The sequence below is a fragment of the Marmota monax genome, unplaced genomic scaffold (assembly GCF_021218885.2).
Source record: "Marmota monax isolate L192 unplaced genomic scaffold, Marmota_monax_Labrador192_F-V1.1 WCK01_AAM20220418_F8-fsc00059, whole genome shotgun sequence".
In the NCBI taxonomy this organism is placed as follows: domain Eukaryota; kingdom Metazoa; phylum Chordata; class Mammalia; order Rodentia; family Sciuridae; genus Marmota; species Marmota monax.
In genome coordinates, this window is record NW_026693595.1 from 8604311 (window position 1) to 8630631 (window position 26321).

At 39.0% G+C, this 26321-nt stretch overlaps 1 protein-coding gene across 7 annotated transcripts in view; it reads left to right on the forward strand.

Annotated features, from left to right (window-relative positions):
• Dock8 (dedicator of cytokinesis 8) overlaps nt 1–26321 on the forward strand; it is a 232118-nt gene that overhangs the window by 51008 nt on the left and 154789 nt on the right. For 6 of the 7 annotated variants that reach the window (XM_046459393.2, XM_046459388.2, XM_046459390.2 and 3 more), the window contains 4 exons: nt 3890–4065; nt 7383–7454; nt 20623–20746; nt 24833–25045. In XM_046459393.2, the coding sequence (XP_046315349.1) occupies nt 3938–4065; nt 7383–7454; nt 20623–20746; nt 24833–25045 (537 nt within the window). In that variant the 5' untranslated portion in view covers nt 3890–3937. Of the gene's footprint in view, nt 1–3889; nt 4066–7382; nt 7455–20622; nt 20747–24832; nt 25046–26321 lie in introns of those variants that run through there. The other variant, XM_046459394.2, reaches the window with a different exon arrangement.

A 26321-nucleotide genomic window follows, 5' to 3' on the forward strand; every position in this document is an offset into this window, starting at 1 on the left:
GTAACATTATTGAAATTGCTTTGGATCACAGCATTTAAACTAGTCTTTGGTTTCTGTTGACTAGGAAGACACATAGCTTAAAGCAGAGGAAACAAAACAGTTTTACTTTATGCTTGGCTTTATGCTTCTAAGAGCTCAAGTTCTTCCTTGGACTGATCTGAGAATGTCTCCCACTTGCTATCCTGCCTGATTCCCACACTGCACATCCTAATGAGATTCTTGAATTCTTGAATTCTCTTCAATATTTGTATATTTATATTCACATATATGTGTACACTGCTCACCTGATGATAAAACCTACTCTTGAGATTAAAACAGCAGCTAGTCCAGAGAGCAGAAATCTTTTCTGGTGAACAACTGCTTAAAGATCTATTTGAGAGTAGTGGGGTTCTCCACCTACTTGCCAATAGCAAGTCTAATTCATATCACATTTGGAATGACCAATTTCTTCCTTGTTGGTTTCAGTATGGAAAGTGTAGGGGAAATAAATTACTAAATGCCAACTCATGTAATGTGGTGATGGAAGTCCTGTCAGTGATAATTCTGTCATTACTGTTGATGTTTAGTCTGTTTCATCTTGGAATATAGTAGACCTCAAGAGTTAATGACTATCTTGTGTATATTGTGCTTGGCACATTGCCACACAATTAGTGCTCAACGATGATACTGTGCTCTTTATCAGTTCCCCCAAAGGTAGTGTTATTTATTCGTAAGAAGATTGAAATGTCATCATTGCGTGGTTGATTGGAATGCAGCTCCCTGGAAGCAGCCACCTGTTCTCTGCATCCTAAGGCCCAACTCAGTGACTTACACTCAGTAGATGCTCAGCAAATAATTCTTGAAGGAGGGAGTTGGACATCCTTTGCTCCTAGTTCTTGGACAATGTGTCCTGTAGGTCACAAATGCTGCTATTGGCCTGTTTTTCCCCCCATTATTTGTAGCTCTGATTTTCAAGAATGTTACAATTATCATACCTTGACTGGAACTGAACTTTCTTCTCTATGACAAGTGTTATTTCTTCATGAGGCTTCTATTTATTAATTATATAGTGCTCTTGTCACCATGCTCAAAGTCTTTTTTTGAGGGGGGGCACAGGAGATTGAACTTAGGGAGGCTTTAACACTGAGCTACATCCCCAGTCCTTTTCATGTTTTTTGTTTTGGAACAGGTTCTCATTAAGTTGCTGAAGCCAACTTGTGATCCTCCTGCCTCAGCCTCCCTAGACACTGAGATTATAGGCATGAGCCACGGTGCTCTCTTTCCCTGCCTTTTTTAAGTTTATATTTCCTATGCTTCATTTTAAAGTTTATATTTCCTGTGAGTCATTAATACATTAATTATTATATTTATTTATTTGTTTACTATTATTTACTGTTATTACTATTATTTATTATTATTTTTTGAGCAGTCAATCCCATGAGAGGTTCAGAGCAGAATTTGTGGGTAGAGGGTAAATTTTTTTACTCACTTCCAAACACACTTATTATTGCCTTGTTTAATTATCTCAGAAAACACAGATTCCCTCAAAGGCCTGTAAAAGAAAACTATCAAAATTACAGTGATTAAGAACATAAGGCTGGGGCTGGGATTGTGGCTCAGTGGTAGAGTGCTTGCCTAGCATGTATGAGGCACTGGGTTTGATCCTCAACACCACATAAATGTAAAATAAAGATATTGTGTCCACCTAAAACTAAAAAATAAATATTAAAAAAATTTTTAAAAAAGAACATGAGACTGCCTAGACTTGAATTCCAGATGGAATTATACTGATACTTCCCAACTATATCATCAAGGACATGTTGTTAAATATCTAGCCCTTCATTTCATCCTCTGTAAAATGAGGATAATAAGATTGCATGCTTCATCGGGTTCTAGTAAGGATTGAATGAGATGATGTTTGTAAGACCTATTCCAATTTCTTGGCATGTAGTGCTCAATAATTATTAGTCCATAATTATCAGGGCATAAACTTTACAATAATTAGTTTAGATATTCAAAAAATGTAATTTTCATAATTTCCCATAGATCTCATTTCAATCCCTCATTAAGTACTCTGTTCTGTGTGGCTGATTGGCAACAGGGAAATGAGAGTCTACCTTCTTGATGGGGGTCAATCTTATGTGGGAGTGTGTGGCAGGTTTGTTCTGTGCATAGATGATGCCCATTGTTCCTTCTGGCAGAGTTCAACAGTGCTCCTTTGCAAACTCAGTCCACACCTGGTTCCCTCAGAGGTTGGTGATAAGCTCTTTAGTCCTGCTGGTCCCTGGTGCTTCCTTTCAAGGTCCCCTTGTGAGGACAGCAGTCCTCTCCTCAGCTGACCTCAGGTCACAGAACCACGGGAAACTTGTCTGCCCCTCTCATACTATCTGTAATGAGCTAGGGTTTTGCGCTGCTCTCCACTACTAGGGTTCACCCTGTCACCTTCTCCTCCACATCCAGATGGGAAGTAGAGTGCATTTTGCCCAATCACAGCTTCATCCCCACTCTCAACATAAGTCATTCACCAGGGACAGCAAGGATGGGGAGGGGACGGGGCAACCACATTTACATTCTCTCCTTTTACTTCCTTTTGCCTCTTTGTTCATTTTCTCCAACCCGAAGCCCTTTCTGGTGTGGGGCTTTAAGAGGATGAAAAACTGGTTTTGTTAGCTTTTCTTCAGAGCTGCCCTTGGATTGCATCAGGGCCGTACAAGTCAAGATCACAGTAGTACAAGTCAAGAATCCGAGGCATTTACTTTTTTGGCCCATTGCAGGTAGAGGTCAAGGAAAACAGCACCCCTTCGGGCTCATGCCTCCACATGGTCAGCCAGAAATGAACTCTCCACAGAGTTGCCATTATTATTATTGTTGTTATACAAATTTACTTGATGTAAGTGATTCTTTTACTTCCTTCAGGTAGTGGTTCCCAAGTCTTTGGATTTCATGGACAAAAAAACATGCTTTGCTTAATGGAAGACTGATAAAGTATTGCCAAACTTTAATTTTATCAATGAAAGAAAATATATTATTTTTAAGTTACCTTCTCTCCCAGCAAATCATTTCTTTCTTTCTTTCTTTTTTTTTTTTTTGGTGCTGTTGGGCTTTAAACTCAGACCTCACATGTGCTAGGCAAGTGCCCTACCTCTGATCTACATCTCTGGCCCCTCTATTCCCTCCCTCTCCCACTATGGAAGGCCAAAATGAAGAACCAAAAACAATTCTTGCAAAGTGAGCAAGTTTAGCCACAAGAAAACTCAGCAGGTTGCCCTGAGATTGCTCACATAGCTGCGGTCCAGTGAAAATTTCTTCCAGACAAGCGCCAGTCAGCCAAGCTGTGCTTGGAAGTCACTGCCTAGGAGGTGTTCAGCCACCAAGGCTGGCTTACCGTTGGCTGTGATGATGTATGAGCATTGGCTTTTGCAAACCCACATATAGGATAACTCAGGCCAAAGGAAACACTGTGCCTAAATATTTAGCCAAAGCAGGGCTATTTGCCTAAATTTCTGGAAAATTGCCTCCTTTCCCCACCTCGCTGAATTTGGGTAAACAAAACATGGCCTCAGAGAGCTTTTGCAGAAGAAATTATAAAAATTCTGCAAAGTCTTGTGATCTCATTTTGGATCTCCTCGGGATTCCTCATCAAGATGCAATTAAGCGGAGAAAAATTCTGCCTTGGGGTGTAATTTTAATTACTCATCGTGTTACGACTTGACTTTCCATTGCTGCATTTCTTTTCCTTTCCATATCACTGCTGCTGTGTTTGACAGCTCCTTCAAAGAGTCACTTCGTTTTAGGCTAAGAGCAGAGCACTAAGTTGAAAAGGAGGGCGAGGCAAACATCCTCCACTGCCTCAGTCCTTTCCCCAGGAAACCGTGCGGGAACATTCTTTTTCTTTTCCTCACCCCTCCAGCCTCAGTTTTATGACCCGGTGGAGCCGGTGGACTTCGAAGGACTTCTGATGACCCACCTGAACAGCCTGGATGTGGAGCTGGCCCAGGAGCTGGGAGACTTCACCGATGATGACTTGGACGTGGCATTCACACCAAAGGAATGTAGGACTTTGCAGCCCTCTTTGCCGGAAGAAGGGTAAATTGTTCCCCTAAAATGTAGATGGGATTGTGATTGTTGTGACTGTTGTTGGGAAGGAGGGAGGTTCCCTAATTCTGAACCTCTTTTAAAAATAATCAGAATTACTCAAGCCATTAAAATGTGCAGGAAGAAATAAGCTTCTATCACCTACTTAGAGAAGTTTTTAATTGGTTTAGCCAGAGGCTTTGAAGAGCTATGAGGGGACTAAGCCAGTCCGAGGATGCAGTGGGACACAATGGAATGCTCCAGAAAGGTTAAGATTGCGGATATGGAGCAGGACTGACTGTGGCCAGCTCAGTGACCTTGGACTAGTTAGTTATCAATGTCTCCACATGTAAAAAGTCACAATAATCATTGAAATGCCTCCATTCAGAAGCATCTTAATTGTTTCTACACAAGAGATTGGATAAACTTAGAAATATAAGTTCTACCCACATTTATTGAGCATCTACTAAGTGCTGGGTACCAGAATAAAACAATGAATAAGGCAGAATCCCTTCCTTTGCAGAAAGTTTTGTCAAGGGGAAAACTAATGGGGAAAGCACAGTAGAGTGAATATGTTAGCAACTGTTTGGGGTTGAATTCCTAAGCATAGAAAATAGCCCTTGGTATCAAACAACTGTGGAATTCTACTGAAATGAAACTCCTCTTCCTTCCATAAAGTGAACTTCACAGTCTCTAGAGGTTTAGGGTGAACTTTTATCTGTATTCATTTTTAAAATTCAAATTCAAATTCACATCCTCCTGGACACTTTCAACCTTCACATTTTCCTCAAAATGTCCTAGAAAAGAGATAATGAAACACAGTTCCTGCCCTCGTGACTGAGATATTTCAGTTCTAATTTGCATTTTATTTAATCACAGTTACAGAAGGTTGGATGACAATTATGTGGTATATTAGGACTTCTCACTTTCTTGTTCAGACATTTCTCATTCTGACAGAAGAGCCGCCCATCTATGCAGCTAATGTTTTCAAGGTTTTCCCCTTGACAAAACTTTCTGCAAATATTCCCTAATGTTTTGGGAATATTCACTTCCCAGTAAACCAAGAGCATTAGCATCCTTGGGAAACATTCCTCCTTTGTTAGTCCAATTATTCAGATGTGGCTTTAATATAATATTGCATATTATCCTCACCTTTGGTAGAGAATCATTTAATTTTATTTCTTTGTGTAAACTTTATCTTATTTCCAAATTTGGCCTGAATCTTGGAACAACCTGTTTAAAATACTTACAACAAATTTAGAAAAAGGAGGTTTTTTTTTTTTTTTTTTTTTTTTAATATGCTAGAAAAGGGCTGGGGTTGTAGCTCAGTGGTTGAGCACTTGCCTCACATGCATGAGGCACTGGGTTCGATCTGCAGCACCACATAAAATAAGTAAACAAGTAAAATAAAGATATTGTGTCCATCTAAAAATAAAAAAAAAATTTAAAAATATGATAGACAAGGCAACTTTTCCCTACCATGATTTTTAAAGGATTTTTCTTTATTTTTAGTTGTAGATGGACACAATACTTCTATTTATTTATTATTTTTATGTGGTATTGAGGATTGAACCCAGTGCTTCACACATGCTAGGCAAGCACTCTACCACTGAACTACAGCCCCAGCCCCTGGCAGATTTTTTAAGTATAATATTGCCTTGCCACTAGAATTTACAACTAGCATGTTATCTATCTAATGTCGTCAAAACAACCTCTAGTATTTCAATTTTTTCCAAAGTCTTCTGAATAAGCAAAGCAAGAGAAGGCCTACCTAGAACTATATGTTGAGCTCTGATAGCTTGGTGGTTGCAGCCTGGACTCTACAAGTGAGGCCCCATTACCACTGTGACTTGGAGTGAGAGCCTGTCACCTCATTCTTCTGAAAAATGAGAACAAAAGTAGTGCCTGCTTTGTGGAGCCGATTAGGAATTAACTGAATTAATACATGTAAAGTGAATGCATCAGCACCTAGTCCATAATAAACATACATAAAGTATGAATTACCACATACAGTGTGGTAATTTTTTCTTACAATGTGCTGAACACTCTTCTAGGCACTTTGCACATTAATTTATTTAGTCTTCATCACAATTCTCTACAGGAGGCACTCTTAGTATTGATGTCACCACTCTTAGGTGAGGAAACTGAGGCAGGAAAGGGTTGAGTGGCCAAGATCACAGAACTAGTAAGGGTTGAAGCTGGGATTTGGACAATCAGGACCCAGAAATCAACTGTCTAACTGCAGTATTTCATCTCATACTGACAGCAAGTCCATGGGTTCTGTTCTTATCTCCACCTTAGACAGCACTTCATAATAAACATATATATGTACCACTAATATACCTGAGATACATCAACTTAAAAAGAAAAAAGGTGTATTTTGGCTCAGAGTGTGGGAGATTTCAGTCTGTGATCAATTGGCCCTGTGGCTTTGGTCCTTTGGTGGAACTGCACATCATGGCAAGAGAAGGTGGCAGAGGAGGCCCATTCACCTCATAGCTACGTGCAAAGCACAGAGAGGGACAGACTGGCACCCCACAATCCCCTTTGAGGACATGTCCCCAATGACCTAAGAGCTCCTATGACCTAAGACCTCCATGTCCTAAAAGTTTCACTGCTTCCCAATAACGCCAACCTGCAGGCTACAACCTTGACGTGTGGGCCTTGGGGGGACATTCGAGATCAAAACTACAGCCTCTTCTCTTTTCAAATGAGAAAATTATGACCTGTATAATTTACACTTATCTATATCTGGTATTAATGCCTTTGCAACAACAATAGAAAGCTTTGCTACTACTGTTATTTCTGATTTCAAGACTTTGAAACACATGTAGAGTATTTCTCAAGGCACACTTTAAGCACATATGACAGGCATCATCCAAGACTAAAGTTGGTATCTGCAACCTTATCAAAGCCCAAGATAGCTCTCTTGGCCTTCTAAAAGGAGAATACACAAATTTGAACAAAAGGACACAGAAGCAAAAAATTACCATGTTAGAAGTCAGTATTTATACTTATTTTTCATGTTTTGTATTTGATTATCACTAGTTCTACCCATTTGTGTTGTAACGCCTTCAGGGATGAGTGTAGATACCAATTCTCTATAATAAAGGAAACCCCAAAAATATAAAATGCCAACATATTTGCCTCATTAAAATAAAAATATTGCCTCGGGATTACTTCAGACATTCAAAATGAATGGGCAAGAACATCCTTAGCATTCTCATGGATATGAATTTGAAGTCATGTTGTGGCCTTTGGCTATGATAAGAGATTGCTTTGTTGGTTTTATCCAGTATATATTCTTGTCTCATTTTCCACCTAATTAGGGTTGAACTGGACCCTCATGTCAGGGATTGTGTTCAGACATATACTCGGGAATGGCTGATTGTAAACCGCAAGTAAGTTACTTTTCTCCCTCTTTTTATATAAATGTTAATTTTATATTGTTAGCCTTTTCTTGATTTTTTCTAAAGGAATAGATTTTTTGGAACAATTTTAGGTTTACAAGAAAACTGAGCAGAAAGTCCTGAGAGTTCTCATATTCTCCCTTCTAATCCCCCCACCACTTAATTTCCCCTATTATTAACATCTTGTATCAGTGATACATTTGCTATGCCCTCTGAGCCAGTGTTGATGTGTTATTGTTAACTTGGAGTCTATAGTTTACGTTACTGTTTAGTTGTTGTTGCTGCATTTGTTTGTTTGCAGTGCTGGGGACTGAACCCAGGGATTTGCATGTGCTAAGCAAGGGCACTATTACTGAGCTACATACATTTATGGCCCCAAGGTTCTTTTTTTTTTTTTTTTCTGAACATTCTATGGGTTTTGATAAATGTATAATGACACATAATGTGCCCTTGCAAAATCACACAGAATGGCTTCACTGCCCTAAAAATCCCTCGTGTTCTACCTTTGATTGCTCCTCCCTTCTTGTCATCACCTCTCTTACTTATTGTCTCTGTCATTTCATCTCATTCCTTCATATTTCCTTTCTTCCTTCCTCAGTGTGAGGGATCAAACTCAGGGTCTTGCACATGCTAGGCAAGGACCCTACCACTGAACTACACCCCCCAGACATCTCCACATCTCTTCATGACTTAATAGTTCATTTCTTTTTATTGCTGAAAAATCTTCCATTGTATGGATGTACCACAGTTTGTTAATCTACTCACTTATCAAGAAAGTTACATTTTAAGCATAAAAAATAGAGCCTTTTAACCAGGGGTGGTAGTGGGCCCCCTGTAGTCTTATATACTCAAGAAGGTGAAGTAGAAGGATCACCCATGTCAGGAGTTTAAGGCCATCTTGGGCAATATAGCAACCCTTGTCTTTAAAAAAAATTTAAAAAAAAAGATTTCTGGTTTTATTTCTATTCTGATGAATTCATGGTGGTGGGGAAATAAATGAATTAAAACTTGACCTTGGATTCAAAAGTGCCATTAAAATTTGTGATCCAGACATAAATTACTTGCTAACTCTCCTGTCAAAAGAGTCTTTCTCTCCTGGATTAATCAAATGTTTTGTGACATTGTCCTGAACTTTTTATTTCTATACTGCTGAGCTGGACCACACTCTCATGAGAAACATCAAAACACCCTGAAATTCTCAATCTGTGTGTGTGTGTGTGTGTGTGTGTGTGTGTGTAAGTAGGATGGGGGCTGTCTACAGATTGGGGCCCACTCCGCTAGAGACAGATCACAAAACCTTGGACAAGACATAGGAAGCTTGAAATTCGATGGCCTCATCTCTATTGTACCTGTGAGTTACTGTTCTGTGAGATAAATGATGGAGGACTTTGGGGGTTGGTCTTCTTCCAGCTCCTGGAAGTATGCCATTGAATTTGTGCTGATGGTTTTTGAAGTAATGTCAGTGTGAGGACTATTTCCAACAGCCAAGGAAGAGAAAGCATGGCCTATAAAAAATAATGAAGAGAAAGTTAGAAGCAAATCCATCCTGTGTTCTAATGCAAGTGGAAAAGTAAGTTTTCCAGGCAGTCCAATAAGATTATGCTTTGCTGGTAATAAATAGAAAATTTCAGAACAAGTTGTTCTCATTCTTTTAGATGTTATAATTAGAGATACTTTCTGGATATTAAAGTTCTAAAAAAAATCTAAGAAGGAACAGTAAATAGAATAGGTCCATTTTACTAAATTTGGTTTTCAGATTTATTTTCTATTTGAGACACTGTACTTTTTCTACTCGTGACCATTCAAGCTCCTTGAAATATTTTTTTCTATTTCCCACAAATGTAAAAGAAAAAAGAAACTCTTCTTATAATACTCATTAAAGAAATTTTAGAAATTATAGGGAAACAAAACCAAAAAACTCAATTTGATTATGTATAGATGATTACCTCTAACAATTGTGATTATCCTTTGAGTCACATTTCATTATAGTATATGTTATATAAAAACTAAATCAGATTAGAATACTGTTTCATAGCATCCATTTTCAATTTTCATGGTAAGTGGTAATTATCTCTTTACTAATTAAATATTCTTCTTCAACATGATCACTAATGATTGGATAATATATTTATACCAAAATTCATTTGATAAATTTTAATTGGTTTAGATGATTCCCTGTTTTTCATTTTTTATACTTAAAATGCAGCAACATCCTTCTTACTAAAATTTTGTACAAACTTGTGATTTCCTTTTTCCTGTTGAAATAAATCTCTTAAACAACAATTTCTGTGCCCATAGGTATAGATATATTTAGGGTCTAGGGAATAATAGATCCAAGATTATTAACAATATATGCATAAATCATCAAGAACATTGAATATTATCATTTATTAATATTTCCAATTTTGTTTGTAAAAATGCTTGTCCTTCATTTGTATTTTCTTTCATTATTAGATTGAGCACCTTTTTTCCCACATATTTATGCTCTTCTTATTCATGAAATTTATTTAACTCTTTACATAAACTATTTAGTCTTACCTAACTTTAGAAGAACTTTTATTTGTAGAGATATCAACCATTTGCCTATCAAATATTAAAAGCTTCTTTCCTGGTATACCTTTGTCTTATAACTCTTAACATTTAGAATTAATTATGAAATTAAATCTATATTGATATTTTCCCTTATGATTTTTATTTTTGGCATTATATTTAAAATTTAACTCATAACCCTATTATTTTATAGGATTTGGGGATAAAAGCATTAATCCAGACCACTACCCATGGTAGTTTCTTCATTTGTTTTTATCTCTTCTGCAGAATCAATGATTGTTTATACATTTGTTTCTTAAAGTTCTTAAATCTTTGTATCTCATAAAGCAATATCTGTTTTGTGTTTGGCAACATACTGGGGATGGAGATCACCGTTGGTCCCATTCTCTGCACAGTTTTGTAACTGGCCGATTCTGTTCTCAGAAATCAGCAAGCCGACAGGTAGAAGCATGCACCTCCAAAATGTATTTTCAGTTCCTGGTTCACTTTGGCTAGCATTTTATTGAGGAGGCATCTTTTTCTACTCTATTTGATTCTCTGGTTCTCAGAATCTGACACTCTGAACATAAAAACCACAATTTCTGGCACATTCTCCTACCAGCAGCATTCCGTCTTTGTCCATAATACTTTACTTTGGGGAGAATCCAGTACACTATCGCAGGACACCCTTCATCTCCCAGCCCGTACACATTTTCATCTCAGTACTTTTCTGAGCGTTTCTTTGTGGTTGTGATGATGATAAAAGGCACAGGGCAGAGAGAAGAAGACTTTGACTTGTGTGAGTGCCTTCACAGGTAGCCACTGCAGAGGAAAGAAAATCCAGCTTTGTAGCTAGTGTAGACACTGACTGTTGAGGGGCCAGTAGGAAGGAAGGAATGCAGCACCTTCAGGGAACTTTCCTTTGGGGAGAGACAGTGTGGCACAGCCTTCTCTTTCCAGCTCCATCTGATCTATAGAGGTTCTTTCCAGATTTAGGCATGAAGTTCTCACTAGTTTGGATGAGTTCCCATTTCTTCTGTGTCTTCATGGGTAGTTCACTGGGAAGTCAGAAAGAATACAATAGAGGCTGCTGTCCAGTTAGTTGTTAATTAGTAATTCATTAATTAGCTCTCCTTTGAACTTTTATTTTATGGGACAAATAACGCATGCTCATTTTGAAAGAAAATGGGTAATGTGGAGGTCTCCTGTCTCCCTCCTGGCCTGCTGCCTGCCCTTCCCCTTCCACTCACTCCTCACTGCCTGAAGGTCACAGTGAGCCTTCCAGATCCTCTTTTCATTGAAGGATATACGGCTTTCTATATTTTTATATAAATATGCGTATAGGTCTTTTTGTAGATTATAAATGTTAATATTTTTCCAATAATATATATTTTTTAATTTTTTTATTGTTGGTTGTTCAAAACATTACATAGTTCTTGATATATCATATTTCACACTTTGATTCAAGTGGGTTATGAACTCCCATTTTTACCCCGTATACAGATTGCAGAATCACATCAGTTACACATCCATTGATTTACATATTGCCATACTAGTGTCTGTTGTATTCTGCTGCCTTTCCTATCCTCTACTATCCCCCCTCCCCTCCCCTCCCCTCCCCTCTTCTCTCTCTACCCTCTCTACTGTCATTCATTTCTCCCCCTTGTATTATTTTCCCCTTTCCCCTCACTTCTTCTTGTATGTAATTTTGTATAACCCTGAGGGTCTCTCCAATAATATTTTTGACATAACTTTATGTCAGAGATTTATCTCCTTCTTTTGAAATTCTGCCTTGATTTCCTCCAAGGATGAAGGAATCTATTATAAGTTATATAATTTCTCTACTAATGGGCATTGCAGTTATCTCCCCTTTCTCCATGATAAATCATACTACAAAAAGCATATATGCGCATTTACACCTATACCTGTGTGTGAAATTATCTGAAAGCATAAATGGAAGCAGTTCACCTAATATATTCAAATAAGTACTGCCAGATTCTTCTCCAGAAAAGTTGTGCTAATTCACTTCATTACCAACTTGATGTGCGAAACTACCCTTTCCCTCTATATCCTTGCCAATGCTGGATGTCATTGATTAAAAGAAAATTTAAATTACTCCAGTATTATTCTAGTTATAATTTTAAACTGAAAGCTATTACTACCTATTTTCTGAATACTGTTTCATGTCACTGAGTTTTTTTCCCTATTATTCTAAACTCTCAATTAAATATACCCTCACAGACAACCTGAAGCTTCACTCTGTTATAGTTTGGATATGAAGTGCCTCCCCAAGACTTATATGTAGAAGACTTGGTCCTCGATGCAGCAAGTTTAGAAGTGGGGATTTTAGGAAATAATTGGATCTTGAGGGTTCTGACCTCATCAGTGGATTGATCAGCTAGATGAATTAATAATTCAAATGGTCTATTGGGAGGTTATAGAACCTAGAAGGTGGGACCTAGTTGGAGGAAGTAGGTGACTAGGGGCATCCCCTGGATGGGTGTTTCTTATGATTCTAAAATGCATTCTGGAAAAGGCAAAATCATAGGACAGAAAACAGTTCAGTGGTTGCCAGGGTCTGGGATTGGGGAAAGGGAGTGAGTATAAGAAGGTGTGAGAGAATTTTGAGCGATTCTGGAACTGTTCAATGTCTTGATGGCAGTGGTGGTTACATAACTGGAGGCATCTGTCAAAACTCACAGAACTGTACTTTCAAAAGAATGAATTATAATTGTACCTCAAAACAATGGACAGAAATCTAAGACAGTGCCTGGCCTTAAGTAATTAGTCTTTAAATGTAAGGTCTATTACTTGTTATGGTTTATGATACTATTTTAGAGAATAATGGCTTCTCTGGAGTGGGAGTAAATTAATTCAAATCCTGGTCCACCACTTACTAGCTGTGTAACCCGAGGAGAATTAATTTCATTGTACTTCAATTTCCTCATCAGGATGACAGGAATTAGAATAATAACTGACTATAGGGTCTAGGGTATGGTGCGGTGGTAGAGCTCCTGCCTGACATGTGTTCAGCCTGGTTTCAATCCCCAGGACTGCTAAAAAAAATATAAGAAGAAAGTTGTAAGTTTTGTTGTTTGCAATAAATGAGTTAATATTTAAAAGTACTTAGAAGGGAGGCTGGGGATATAGCTCAGTTGATAGAGTGCTTGCCTCGCATGCACAAGGCCCTGGGTTTGATCCCCAGCACTCCAAAAGAAAAAAAAAATGTACTTAGAAGATTTCTTAGCATAAAATAATAATTCAACAGCTATTAGCTATTTGTGCTGTTATTAAATGGTATTATGGAATTTGGCTTAATTATTCTTGCCCAAATGACAAATAAATTAAAATCAGACCAATGAGAAATATGTTTTATGTCAAAAACAAGAGGACAGCCCAATGTTGTGGACTATTTCTTTTAATTTGATGATCCAGGGTAGATTCCACATTATAGATACCATAATTTATACACTCATGGAATAAAGACAAGATTTGGAAAATACGAGATTTGTACTTTAGAATTTATGTAGACACAATTTCTCTAAAGTATTTCTTCCAAGTGAAATGAGGTATTCTGAAGTTCTTATGAACATAAAGTAATAATTTAATAAATAGTAGCTTCTAGTTATGATATTTATTAAATATCAGGAAAAGCCCTTACACTAGCATATCAAAGGAAAAAGTGAAAAGCTAGCCCATATATTTTCATGCACATTTGTGGTGGGGTGACCTGTCTTCCGCTGGAGATTTGTACTTAATGAAGCTACTTTACTTTCCACAGACATGTCTTTGTCATCCAGAACCAGGCAGTCAAGCACTGATTTAGTTAGCTCTTTTATTCCTCAATTACCTCCTTGCTGATATTACACTTCTCAATAATATCCAGAGATAGGCTTTTACATCCTTGCTTTCCATGATAATGGTTTTGAATCCCACTTTGGGGGCAGAGGAGTAGAGTAATGACCTCAGTGCTCCCTCCCACCCTCATCGTCCTGTAGGGCATTTGCCACTCATAATTGAGATATTTAAATCAGACAAATAATGCTGCCCATAAAGGATAGAAGAAAGCTTTACATCTTCTTTTTAACTTAATGGAAAAATATTAAACTATACGTCAGTGTAAATACGTGATCTCTTTTTGGTAAAGTTGTTTTTTCATACTAGAAATGCTACTTCACACTAGACTGGAAAATTCCATGATCAGACACTATCCTGTCTTTCATGTCTTCAGCTCCAAGTTTGGTGTCTTTGCTCTAAACAGGATAGTACTTTTCTCTCCATGGTTTTTGAAAATGGCCACTCGTTTAATGAGTCATTTAGTGCCATGTTTGTGTGTTGATCTCATCTGATTTCCATATATTTTGATGGTTTGTGTGGATCGAAGTTTGATAGCATCCTTTGAGTGATATTAAGTATTTTGAATATGATTTTCCCCTGTCCTCTCTAAATGTATCAAGGGGTGATTAACTTCAAAATGTTGTTGATGTCTTGGTAAAGAGACAAACTCTAAAGTAAGTAAGCATGTGTAAATGCTATTTGTTCTTGGTGTATTATTCCCAGAGACAGTGAGACATTTCCTGAGAGTTACAGGCAGCATCATAAAAGCCCTTTAGACTTTTGTTTTTCATCCTGGGTGATTAAGGCGATTCTGTAGGAAGGTCAGGCTCAAGGAGAATGGGGATATCAAGGAATGGGGTATCATCTGTTTTATTACTCCATATTTTACTCCCAGTGAACTGGTAAACAATTAAAATTCAAATACATCAGTGCGTATAATTCAGTTACTCCCAAAACACCATAAAAATGTCTCCCTGATCAATAATTGCTTATTATGACATGCTGGCTGGCAAGGTGCTTAGCTGTCTGCTTTCTTAAAGCCAGCCAGCCTCATCAGCCTATGTGTTAACACAGAGCAGGGGCAGCTGTGGGTATCACTGAGCCGCTCTCCACCTGCTGAGTGGAGACTCTAGTTCCCACAAACCCACTGAAGCCCTGTTCAAAGATTAAGGTTTTCCTGAAGCTTCTGCTGGCCTGGCCAGAAGTAATCACTCCCCTCTGTGACTTTTCAGTACATGTCATTTGTATTTTTCTTGCAAGTTTTGCCTTTTGCTACACTAAATTCTTATTACCTAAGTTTTTATCTCCCTAAATGTGGGGTCTTTCTTATTAGACTACAACTTTGTCAAGGACAGGAACTCCTTTATAGCTCTCTGCCTCCTCATCAGTGCCTTATTCTCAGGAGATATTTATTAAACATTGGTTGAATGGAAATATTGATGAAGCTTGAGCAAGCAAATACCCATATCATATTCTAAACCATCATTGTGGTGGCAGATCTGAGAAAGGAGCTTAACAAAGACTGCCTGAAAGGGATGGAATTGAACAAGTTTAAGCAGGATTACAGACTCATTCAGGTGTTGATTTTGGGGGGAGAGGGGAATAGTACAGCTAAAATCTGAAAATGGGCTCTTTTCAGAACTCTACCCTTGTTCTTAGTAACTAAGTACATTTCCCATATAAAAATAACATGGTTCCGCAAAAATATGGGTGTTAGGAGACTTTAAATTCAACACATCCATGAAATAGGCATATATAGCCTTATAATACATTCATTGCAGCTGTGTTTAATGGTGTTGTCCTTGATGGTAATAATGATAGCTGTCATTTATAAGATACTCTGATTTATGTAATTGGGAAATGGTACTTAGGAGCCAAGATGTAAGTGTTGGTGTGCTCATTGTTATTAAGGTGTTGCTTCTCCTATGTTCTCTCAGTGAACAGATTTAAGGAATGTGTGGGGGTGGGGTGGGGTGTAGTTGTGTGTGCAGAAAGCTAAGAGTTCATGTCAATACTTGCAATTCCAACCCAACATCTAGTTTTCTTTTTTTATTCTATTCATTCTATTTTTTCTTCTTTCCATATTTTATAGCCACTTTTCCATACAAAATCTGTCTCCCTTTGTCCTTAGTATGTTTACTTGTTGATTAATCCTCCTGTATTTAGCCATCACCCATGCCCTCTGCCCATTCCCACAGAGCTGCTCTCATCCTCCCACTCTGTCTCTGACACCCTACACTGGCTTCCGCCTCCTGCATGGATACTCTCTTCAGCTTGCTAGTGCCAGGACAACCCTCCACATGATACCCTCGTCACCATACCTGGGCTCTGACACCTAGTTTCAGGCTTCCCTTCCACATGGTTGTCCTCCTCATACCAGTTGGATTGATTCTCCATACCAGGCAGTTTTTTTCTAAATGGATGCCCTCTGCACCCTTCTTTGAGCTTTAACTGCCCATTCTAAACTTGCTCAGCTGCTCCCTTCCCTCAAACACAGACTACAGACAGCTGCATTGTCCTGATGACTTTATGGGGCAGGAAACCAAGAAAGCAGATAGGCAGCTTCTCAGCAAGGCGTGTGAGCAAAAAAAAAAGGGGGGGGGGTGCTTTACTGGAATTTAATACTGGATATTTAAAGAAGATCAGAGACTCAGGAGATTGAATAGAATAAAATAAAGAAAAAATCCCCAGCACCACAGTCTTAGCCGGAGGCACCAGCTAGAGCATTCCCTCTACAAGCAAAATGGAGGGATAGGGGAATTAAAGGAACCCACATTTTTAGATGGCCTGAAGTGTGTCTGGGTACGTACAGTTTAGAAATCAAAGATACTGCCAGACTAAACTGAAAGGTGCACTACACAATATCCTTGCGTGGGAAAGAAGCCCCATCTCTCCCTGCTTTGGCTACAAGTGGAGGACAGAGGAAGGAACCATTTTGCAGCTGCATCTGAGAGAGGGACTGGCAGCTGAGAGAGCTGAATCCTAGCAAATGTGAGTTTGGCCCAAAATACAGGCCTAGAAAACACACATTGATGATTTTATGGGGTTTTTTGCACCAAATTATATGGGAAGTAGAAGAAAGGAAATTGAAGGAAAAGGAGGAGCCTGCATTATTTTCTAAACTTCACAACAGGCCCTCAAAGTGTGCAAAAGTTTTCTTCTTTCCTCACTGGAGGAAACTGCAATTCAGAGACATGAGGTCACTGCCTGAGGCCTGTCTCTTAGCCAGCATCTGAACCCAGGTCCTTTTGACTATAGAACCTGGATCCTGTATGCTGCACCACCCTGCCTCTAAATAAAATGCTACCAAATATGTTTGGTCTTTCAACTGTCACTGGATGTGTAAGACTAGTGTTTAAAGAAAGGGCGTGCAGTTATTTTGGGGGAAAATAGTTTGTGTTCACTTCACAAGAATAGTTTTTCCTACCATTTGGTCTACTTCCCCATCCTTCTCCTGTCTGCAGAGAGGCTCAACAGAAACCCTCTTTATTGACTTAGTTGCCAGGGTGGGGTAATGGCTGGGGTGCTTGTAGCCAGGGGCACTGAGCCAGCGGTCTCAATACCTGCCCAGTGATGGTTCCTTCTGTGCTGGCACTTCTGGAATGAGTCATCCTACATTCTGCCAACCCTCATGCTCTCCTCCCTAGCCAGGGTTACCCTTGCTGTCATAAGGGAGTTTTGTGACTTTCTGAGATTTTTAAAATGAGGAAGGAGATGATAAATCCTAGTATGAGAAAAAGGAGAAAATTTTTTTCTGATTGATTTCAAATATATTGTCATGGGAGACACTAGTCTTAACACTTTCCATAGCAAAAATCCTACAGACTTGCATAAACATCAGGTTAAAGCTAGTATATTTTGAAATGAACTTTTAACACTTTCCTGTAGTTAATTTTTAATGCTATTTGTCAATGGCTTTGGGGTCCCTGTAAGAACTCCAGGTAATGCTGTAATACAATGGAAGACAGAAAAGAAAGCAAGCATCTATTTACATGAAGTAGCTAAAGAACAAAAGTTGAATACACTTCGTGTTCCCCTAAATTAAGTATCTTTGAAAAAGAAAAATTGAATGTTAATTTTTTCAGATAGAGATATGAATTTTTTATCATAAAATCATAAAATTGGGGAAGACATTCTAGAATTCATCTCATGTCCATTTCTCACCCTTTGAAGAAATAGGCAGAGAGATGTGACCCAAGGGCAATGGAGGCAGGAACACTTCTGTAATGTGTGTGTGTGTGTGTGTGTGTGTGTGTGTGTGTGTGAGAGAGAGAGAGAGAGAGAGAGAGAGAGAGAGAGAGAGAGATTCATTAGTAAATAAACAACAGGTTAAAAACATTTTTTTAAAGCTAAGGCAGGTGTTGTTCTGGTTGCTACAGTTACCACACAAAGGGACTTTAGCTCAGCTGCTCCTTGAGTTCCCTCTGTGTGGCCCAGGGTTTTTTTCTAAGGGGCCTGTCATACTGAACCTCTGACTTCAGTACCCTTTGGAGTGGACCGGTCCTAAAAAAGGCAAAGGACAAATACCAAAGTGGAAAATGTGCATTTTAATTCACCATTTGCTTTGATCTTAGAATGAATTAACATTAATTTATTTGGTCATTTTTCTCCTTAAATTGAATTGTTCAGGAAAAATAATCAGCTATCATTTGGGGTAGTATAGTCATGGGACACAACTTCTTATTTACTTAGATTTACCACTACTTTGAGTTGAATTATCCTCCCCCTCTCCTACCCCAGCTCACACACACTTTTTTTTCCTTTGAACCCTTAGGGAAACCCAGGCAGTCGTGCACATACCCGACACCCTCGACAGCACATACACATACATGTTGCCACCTAAGTTCACATGGGTGAGAATAATTTTTAAGAAGCTAGCAGATTTGTGAAATTCCACTAGAAGCTTTTGCTCAAAAGAATTTTGTTAGGAGAAAATAAATCTTATAAAATAAAATTTGCTCATATGTATCTCTACTGCTTTTTACCAGTGCTATTGTGCACACTTAGAGCAACTGGAACCAAAGTAGTTTTCATAAATATTTCAAATAGTTATTACTTCTGGAGAATTGTTTGAAAGGATCTCCAAAATACTTTTTGTTCAGTGATGTTTCTGAACAACATGATTTATATTTTAATTGTTGTTTTTCTGGGGTTTAGGAATCCCAAATCAGGAATTACTCTGGATACATCTTTTTTTCTAAATGTTTGGGGTTTTTTATTTGTTCTAATTAGTTAGCTATGACAGCAGAATGCATTTTGATTCATATACACAAATGGAGCACAACTTTTCATTTCTCTGGTTGTACACACAGGGTGTAGAGTCACACCTTACATGCGGTCATATGTGTACCTAAGATAATGATGTCCATCTCATCCTACCATCTTTCTTGCCCTCAATCCCCCTCCCCTCGTCTCCTTCCCCTTTGCCCATTCTTCTCTCCATTCTTCCCACGTCCCCTCCCATTAAATGTTTGGCCTTCTTTCTTTATTTAGAGTATACCATAGTTGCTTACTTGGCTTTTTTGTTTGTTTGTTCTCAGTTCCCTAATTTGACCTGTTTTTCACCCAAGCTTGTCCATACAGGTTGTCAGGTGAAGTGCTCAGGAAACATTGAAGATGGCCATTGAAGTAACCCCGACTTAAATTAGTCACCAGCTATCTTGTCCCTGTTCTAGACTATTTCTATCTCCTTTTGCTCAAAACAAACTATTTGTCTTCAAAGCACAATGAAATCCAGGGAGAGAGTCCTGTTCTCCCTACAGATGACACTGGGACATCGAGTTCTGTAATTAATGCAGTGAGCTAAAATTTATTAACTACCTGCTGAGTGCCTTGCTCCTTCCTCCGACACCCCTCCCTCCCAGGGAGTTATAAACTGTATTTGGATCATTGCTAGCAGCTCTCCTACATTTCCTGCTTTATCTGTCTGCCATTCGATTTGCCTGATAAATTCTAACCTCGTTGCTCGTCCCTTTAACAACCTGTTCAGTGGTTTTTCTAATAGTGTAAAAATCAAACAAAATGGGTGTGCGTGCATGCACTTTGTAGCATATTTTCCAAGAAGCCTGTGAGTCATAAAAAATGGGGAATACACCCATTGGTTTCTGTGATTATGATTGACGACATTCATGGGTAGCCTTTTTCAGGATGGTTTCATTTCTCTACTGACAGTGCTACAATTCTATTTTAAACCCTCTCCTTTTTGTGAACACTACACATTTCTTAAACGCTATCTTGGTGGAGTTCAGAGTGGCGTTTGAGAATGTCCACCATGAATTTCAACAGATCAATCACTTATGTCTATTTTTTTCTTGACCAAGGCTTGCCTCTTTCATTCATTAAGAACATTGATGTGGAGATGAAATGGTTTCCTCTATTTTTATCTTCAAACGATCTCTGCAGCTTCTGCACATTGCTAGATTTCTTCTAGCTTCTTACACTAGGGTCATAGTTTAGTGTCAGCTTGGAGCCAAGTGCCCCACAGCTGAAATGACCGCACCTCTGCAGTGGCATTTTCCCAGGCCATTCCGCCTTTAATAATGAGCCAGCCAGGAGGCAAGTTTGTGTCTCATTACAACGGAGCCTTGTCTTGGGCCTGTGCATAATTAGACGCCAGGAATTACAATTGGTTCTCTCTTTGAAAGCTTTTTCAGCACCATATCTACACTTAGGCCATTACTTTTATTTTTGATCTAATGGCTTTGCCTCTTTCTCCCTCTCTCTCTCTCTCTCTCTCTCTCTCTCTCTCTCTCTCTCTCTCTCTCTCCAAATTCAATAATATCAACCATAAAAGAAACCAAGGAAGTTCAGAGATTTGCAGCTTTAAAAAGACGGGATCTCGCAAAGATTTTCACAAGACGCTTCAGAAACAGACCTTTGAGTCAGAAACCTTGGAGAACAGTGAACCCGCCACTCAGGTATTTCCTATCAACAAACATGGTTACCCAGTTACGGGGCTGTTCTGCCCAAGGCATGCACAACTTTTTAAACCAGAATAAAAGTAAGACTCACAGAATATGTGAGTAGGAGGAACTCCCCATCTGAGTCAGTGATATATTGTTTTCAAGCTTGTTCATAGCTATAGAAATGGGGATGCACATGAAAACCCAGAAAGTCCATGATTAAAACAGAAAACAGTGGAGGTACTCTAACTGAGGAAGGGGAACCTCTTGAGCCCGTCCCTGTAGCAATTCCTGCAGAAACTGGGTGGTGCTTCTAAGGAGGATGGCAGTGTGATGAAAAGCTTCACACTGAGGCCAGACATGCCAGATTCTCTTACTGATTCTATGATTTTTTTAAGGTGTAGCCTCCAGCAGGATAATTTAACTCTCTGGGCTTCAATTTCCTCTCCTGGAAAGATACTACTAACTAACTCATGAGGTCTTTTGAGCATTGAGTTAATATGTGAAAAGTTTTAAAACAATGCCAAATATGCTCATTGCCCAGCAAATGCTTGTTACTCTTATTATTGATGTCATTATCATGTTATTATAAAGTGATTACAGTTTAAAAATCAGTGCTCTGTACACCCATGTTTACAGCATCATTATTCACAATAGCCAAAAGGTGGAAGCAATACAAGTGTCCATCAGTGGATGAATGGATATTCAGAATGTGGTTGTCAGTGGCACAGGAAGGAATGGGGACTTATTGTTTATTGGGTACAGAGTTTCATTTTTGCAAGATGAAAAGAGTTATGGAGATGTATGGTGATAATGGTTGTGCTACAATATGAATGTACTGAACAGTACTGAAAAATGGTTAGGGTGATAAATTTTATGTTATTCATATTATACCACAATTCATCTTCTAAAAATAGGTGCTGTAGTCAACCCATTTATTTTTTGGTGAGAAAAATAAACAGAGGAGAAGTAATTTGTACAAATTTGCACAGGACTTCTTTGTAACTTGTATAGTTTTCAGCTTCCAAATATCCTTCATAACACAGGCATGTTTCAAGGCTTAGGACCAGAGTCCTTAAAATAATACCTATTTTTTCAAACAACATGGTCCCTAAAGCCAAGCCAATTACTTAATATGAGCTCCACAGAGACCAGCCATCAGTCCAGTGCTGAATACGCAGGCTTACAGAAGAATGGAATGAATACCTGAATGCTATATTCTATGGGAGACTTAGGGGAGTTTCATTGGTTATTTTGACTATGTGATAAACAACTACATTGTGCCTTGTATTAGTTAGAGGCTACATTCCATTTTTCAACAAAATAAACTTAACATTTGGAAGTGTGTACTGGGTCTTGGAGGACGGAGAGAACTCAAAGGGTAATGTTGAGGTTATACTGCAGGCAACAGTACACCATCCTGAGCTGGGGTCTAGGGCAGTGGTTCTCTACCCTGATCTTCATCAGAATCCCCTGGAGGGCTTGTTCAAGCAAAGTACTAGGCTAGGGCCTGGCTCAGGCCTGGCTGGGGCCTGAGGATTTGCTTTATCTAATGAGCATTTCCCAATTGATACTGCCAGTCCCAGGACTATAGTCTGAGGAACTTAGATCTAAGGAAGAGCTTGTAGTTATCAAAACCTAGAAGCTCATCTGTGGATTCTAACCACAACAAGGGAGGTTGAGGAGGAGAAGAAGAAAAGTCCATTGGAATAGACAAAAGGGAATGAAGGGAAGGGAGAGGAGATGGATTAGAAAGGACAGTGGAATTAACTGGATGTAACTTTCCTAGCCTTGTATTTGAATATGCCATCATGTATAACCCCAAGAATAGGATCCTAATTAGAATAAGTTATACTCCATGTATATATAATAGGCCAAATGCATCTTCTATCATGTATATCAAAAAGAACAAATAATTTTTAAAAAAATTAAAAAGAAAATCTTAGAAGCTCAGAAAATGGGCCTCAGAGTAAGGACTCAGATCTCCGAGAAGCAGCACTGGCCAGCTGGAGGTATTATCTCAGGATCTTGGAGGAAGGACCTCATGGAGTCTGGACTCAGTGATCCATCCAGGAGGTGTGGTCCAGCTGGTGCTGGTACCTCCAAGGATTTGAGTTGAGGATGGTTCTGGAAGGGCCAAAACCAGCTGGAAGGCAGAACCAACTGTCTCTATCACAACATGAGAGGAACTGCAAGCAAAGGGGAAAGACAGGACTCACTCCCTTCTCCCTCCTCCAGCCATCCAGTCCCCCTCTTGTGCCCTGACATAATCTGAAGGGAGCAGCAGACAAAGCAGAGTTTCCTGTGCTGAGATCCCAGGTCCAGCATTATAGGGCCGAGTACAAAAGGGTGAATCTGGAGCTGAGAGACAGTGGAACCTGCACACATAAAGCATGTTCTTTCTTATGGCATACCGTCAGAGCACTCAAGTGAGTCAGCTGGCTGGGTTTAAAAGCCAAGTAGGTTTTTGTTTGTTTGTTTGTTTTTGGTTTTTAACATTTTTTTTTAGGTGTAGAAGGATACAACACAATGCCTTTATTTTTATGTGGTGCTGAGATCAAATCTGGGTCCCACCCACCTAGGTCAGCGTTCTACTGCTGAGCCACAATCCCAGCCCAAGAGCTGCGTGTTTTGAAGAATTAGAATAGCACTCTTTATGGAGAGATGCTCAGACTGTGAGACAATGAGCAACATTTTCTGTCTCAGTCTCATTCTGCTGAACCTTTGTATCAAATGGAACGGTGAGGCCACACACTTGAATGGAATGGGGAGGCCACAATTTATTTAAGTTAAATACATATACGTGACTCCTCATGTATTTCACAAAGTTAGATCATGTTACACATAATATTGTATGACTTCCTTTTTTACTCTAATAATATGAGAGCATGAGTCACATAACCAGGGGATCTGTTCTGAGAAATGCATCCTGGTGCAAACACTGGAGGGTACTTACATAGACCAAAACAGCTATAACCTCACTAGGCCAAAGACTGCTGTCACATATGTGATGCTTTGTTGGCCAGAATGCTGTTATGTGACCCATGGCTGGACCATGATTATCTTTAACTTCTAATGACTACATGGTTTTTGTGTTTTTTTAAATGGCTGCATAATAACATTCCATATTATGAAACTCAGAAATGTCTTAATGCTTCTTCTTTTGGGGAACATTTAGTTTGTTTCCATTATTTTGCTTTTACGAACAGTGGATCAGAGATTCTCGTGTCCTCACATCCTGCACATTTGTCTAGTTATATCCTTAGGATAAATTCTTAGAAGTGAAATTTCTGAATTAAAGGGTATGAGCATTTTAAAAACTTTGGGCATATATAAAGGTTGAGATCCTTTTGAAGAAACTTGTGAAATCAAATTCATTTTCTACAAACTCATGTAAATTCTAAGACATAATAATAAAAGTAATAAGTGTGCATTTTGATTATTGCTAACATATTAGCATACATAAAATGTATGATCTAGTAGAGTAGCACTTATTATTTTATGAGGTAGATGGATGTTACAAAAAATGTTCAATATAGAGAAATTATAGCACACTATGTTCATTTTGTAGAACTGAAAATAACATTTTACCATAAAATTTAGAGATTTTATCATTGATCCATCTGTAGTTTTATAAAATGTTGTTGATTTCAATCATCTTTTTTTTCTTTTTTTAGAGGAGATCTTGCTATGTGTTTTGCCCAGGTTGGTCTCAAATAATCCTCCTGCTTCAGCCTCCCAAGTAACTGGGATTATAGGCACACCACAACACCTGGCCACATATGATTTATTCTTTGCTAATTCTATGAACAAGCCAAAAATTTATAGCAGTCCAGCATATCTTTCAACCCCTTGCTTATGCCTGGTTTATTTACCTCCGGTGAGACACCACCTGTTTCCATATAGGAAGAATGAATTTGCATTTTAGGAGGGTCCAGTCTAGAAGCAAAGACATCATTCATGTCAAGTTCTTGGTTTGTTCCAGAAACTCCATGAGGCTGAGATTCTGGAGACTCGAGTTCAAGCCGTCTTGAGACATTCAGAGTCTAGTTCTATTGGTGCCCACTCTCTCTCACTAAGGCCCACCGTCTTCTCTTGCAGACAGGCCCCCGCCGTGTGAACGTGCTGTGTGATGTGTCTGGGAAAGGCCCCCTCACTGCTTGTGACTTTGACCTCCGCAGCCTGCAGCCTGACCAGCGGCTAGAAAACCTGCTGCAATATGTGAGTTCCGAGGACTTTGAGAAGCAGAACGAGGAGGCCCGCAGGACCAATCGGCAGGCTGAGCTCTTTGCCCTGTACCCATCAGTGGACGAGGTAAGTGCGACAGTCTCCAAACTGTACAATTTCACTGAGGACCCAGGGTCCTTAGGAAAATTCTATCATTCATTATCACTGTAGAGCAGCACCTGATGTTGAGATGGTATGATTCCTGGGGATGTTTTTTGTTTTGTTTTGTTTTGTTTTCCCTTAGGCAAGTCTGCAACACAGCAGAGCCAATTATTGATCATAATACAGATGGGATTCTGATAATAATAACTAGCATTTTCATAGCACTTTACAAAACATGTTTACTGCCATTAACTTATTTAGTCCTCAAAACATTTCAAAGGTCTATATGGAGCAACCCTACTCAGAGTCAAGCCATCCAGTTTTTTAAGGGTGTATATTACCTAATATTGATGTTCTTTAGTGTTTCCTTAACATTCTTTTATTGGTCCTGGTGTACAACTAGAGAGACCTGCTTTGAAATTATTTCGGGCTAAGATAATCACAGCCATGTGCCCAGTATATGGAATTTTAGGATCTTGTTTGTCCACCTCTTTCTTTATTGAAGCTGATCTGTGACAACTGGATAATTTAGACCTTGCCTGCAGTCACTTGCTGGGATACTTTGGAAGGGATGAAAGTGGCCATTATTCAAGCCTTGTGTCTGCTTGGGCTCTTTGTATTACAGAGGGCTTTTGGCCTTCCCTTCTGCATATCAGCTTGTCTACACTGTTGGGTCTTTCCAGAATAGATTCCTGCTGTATCTTTGCTATTCAAATTTTATTAAAAGTTCAGTTGCAAGAAGTAAGATTTGAAGAGATTTTTGCATTAAAAAAAAAGATATGCCATATATCTATGGCTCTAAATATTTGAAATTTGGTCTTCAGGTCAAGCAAGAATATCAGGAAGCCTAATTCTCACCCCCTGTGATGCCCCCACCCCCTGGGAATTGTTTGCTGACTCACCTTTTGATGTCCTTACCATTGGTCAGCAAAAAGGACAGTTCAGGAAACAGCAGTCATTAGGTATAACACTGTAATGTGGAAATATTATTGAGGATATTGACCATCCAGCACCTCTCCTCAAGGAGCTAGGGAGGGGGGAATAGGCCTCAAGCCCTCAGGCAAAGATTTGTGCAGCCTGAGACAGTGTGCATGATCAGTGGGGTGCACATCTTCCAAGTTCGTCATTAAGAGTTCCTCACTGAGAGTTCCTGTTCACCTCTACCAACCATGACAGCTTAGTTATTGGAGTCCTGAAGTTACTTCACCTTTATTTTCTTGTTCTTATTTTCTAACCACTTGGTTTTCTCATCTAATTATTT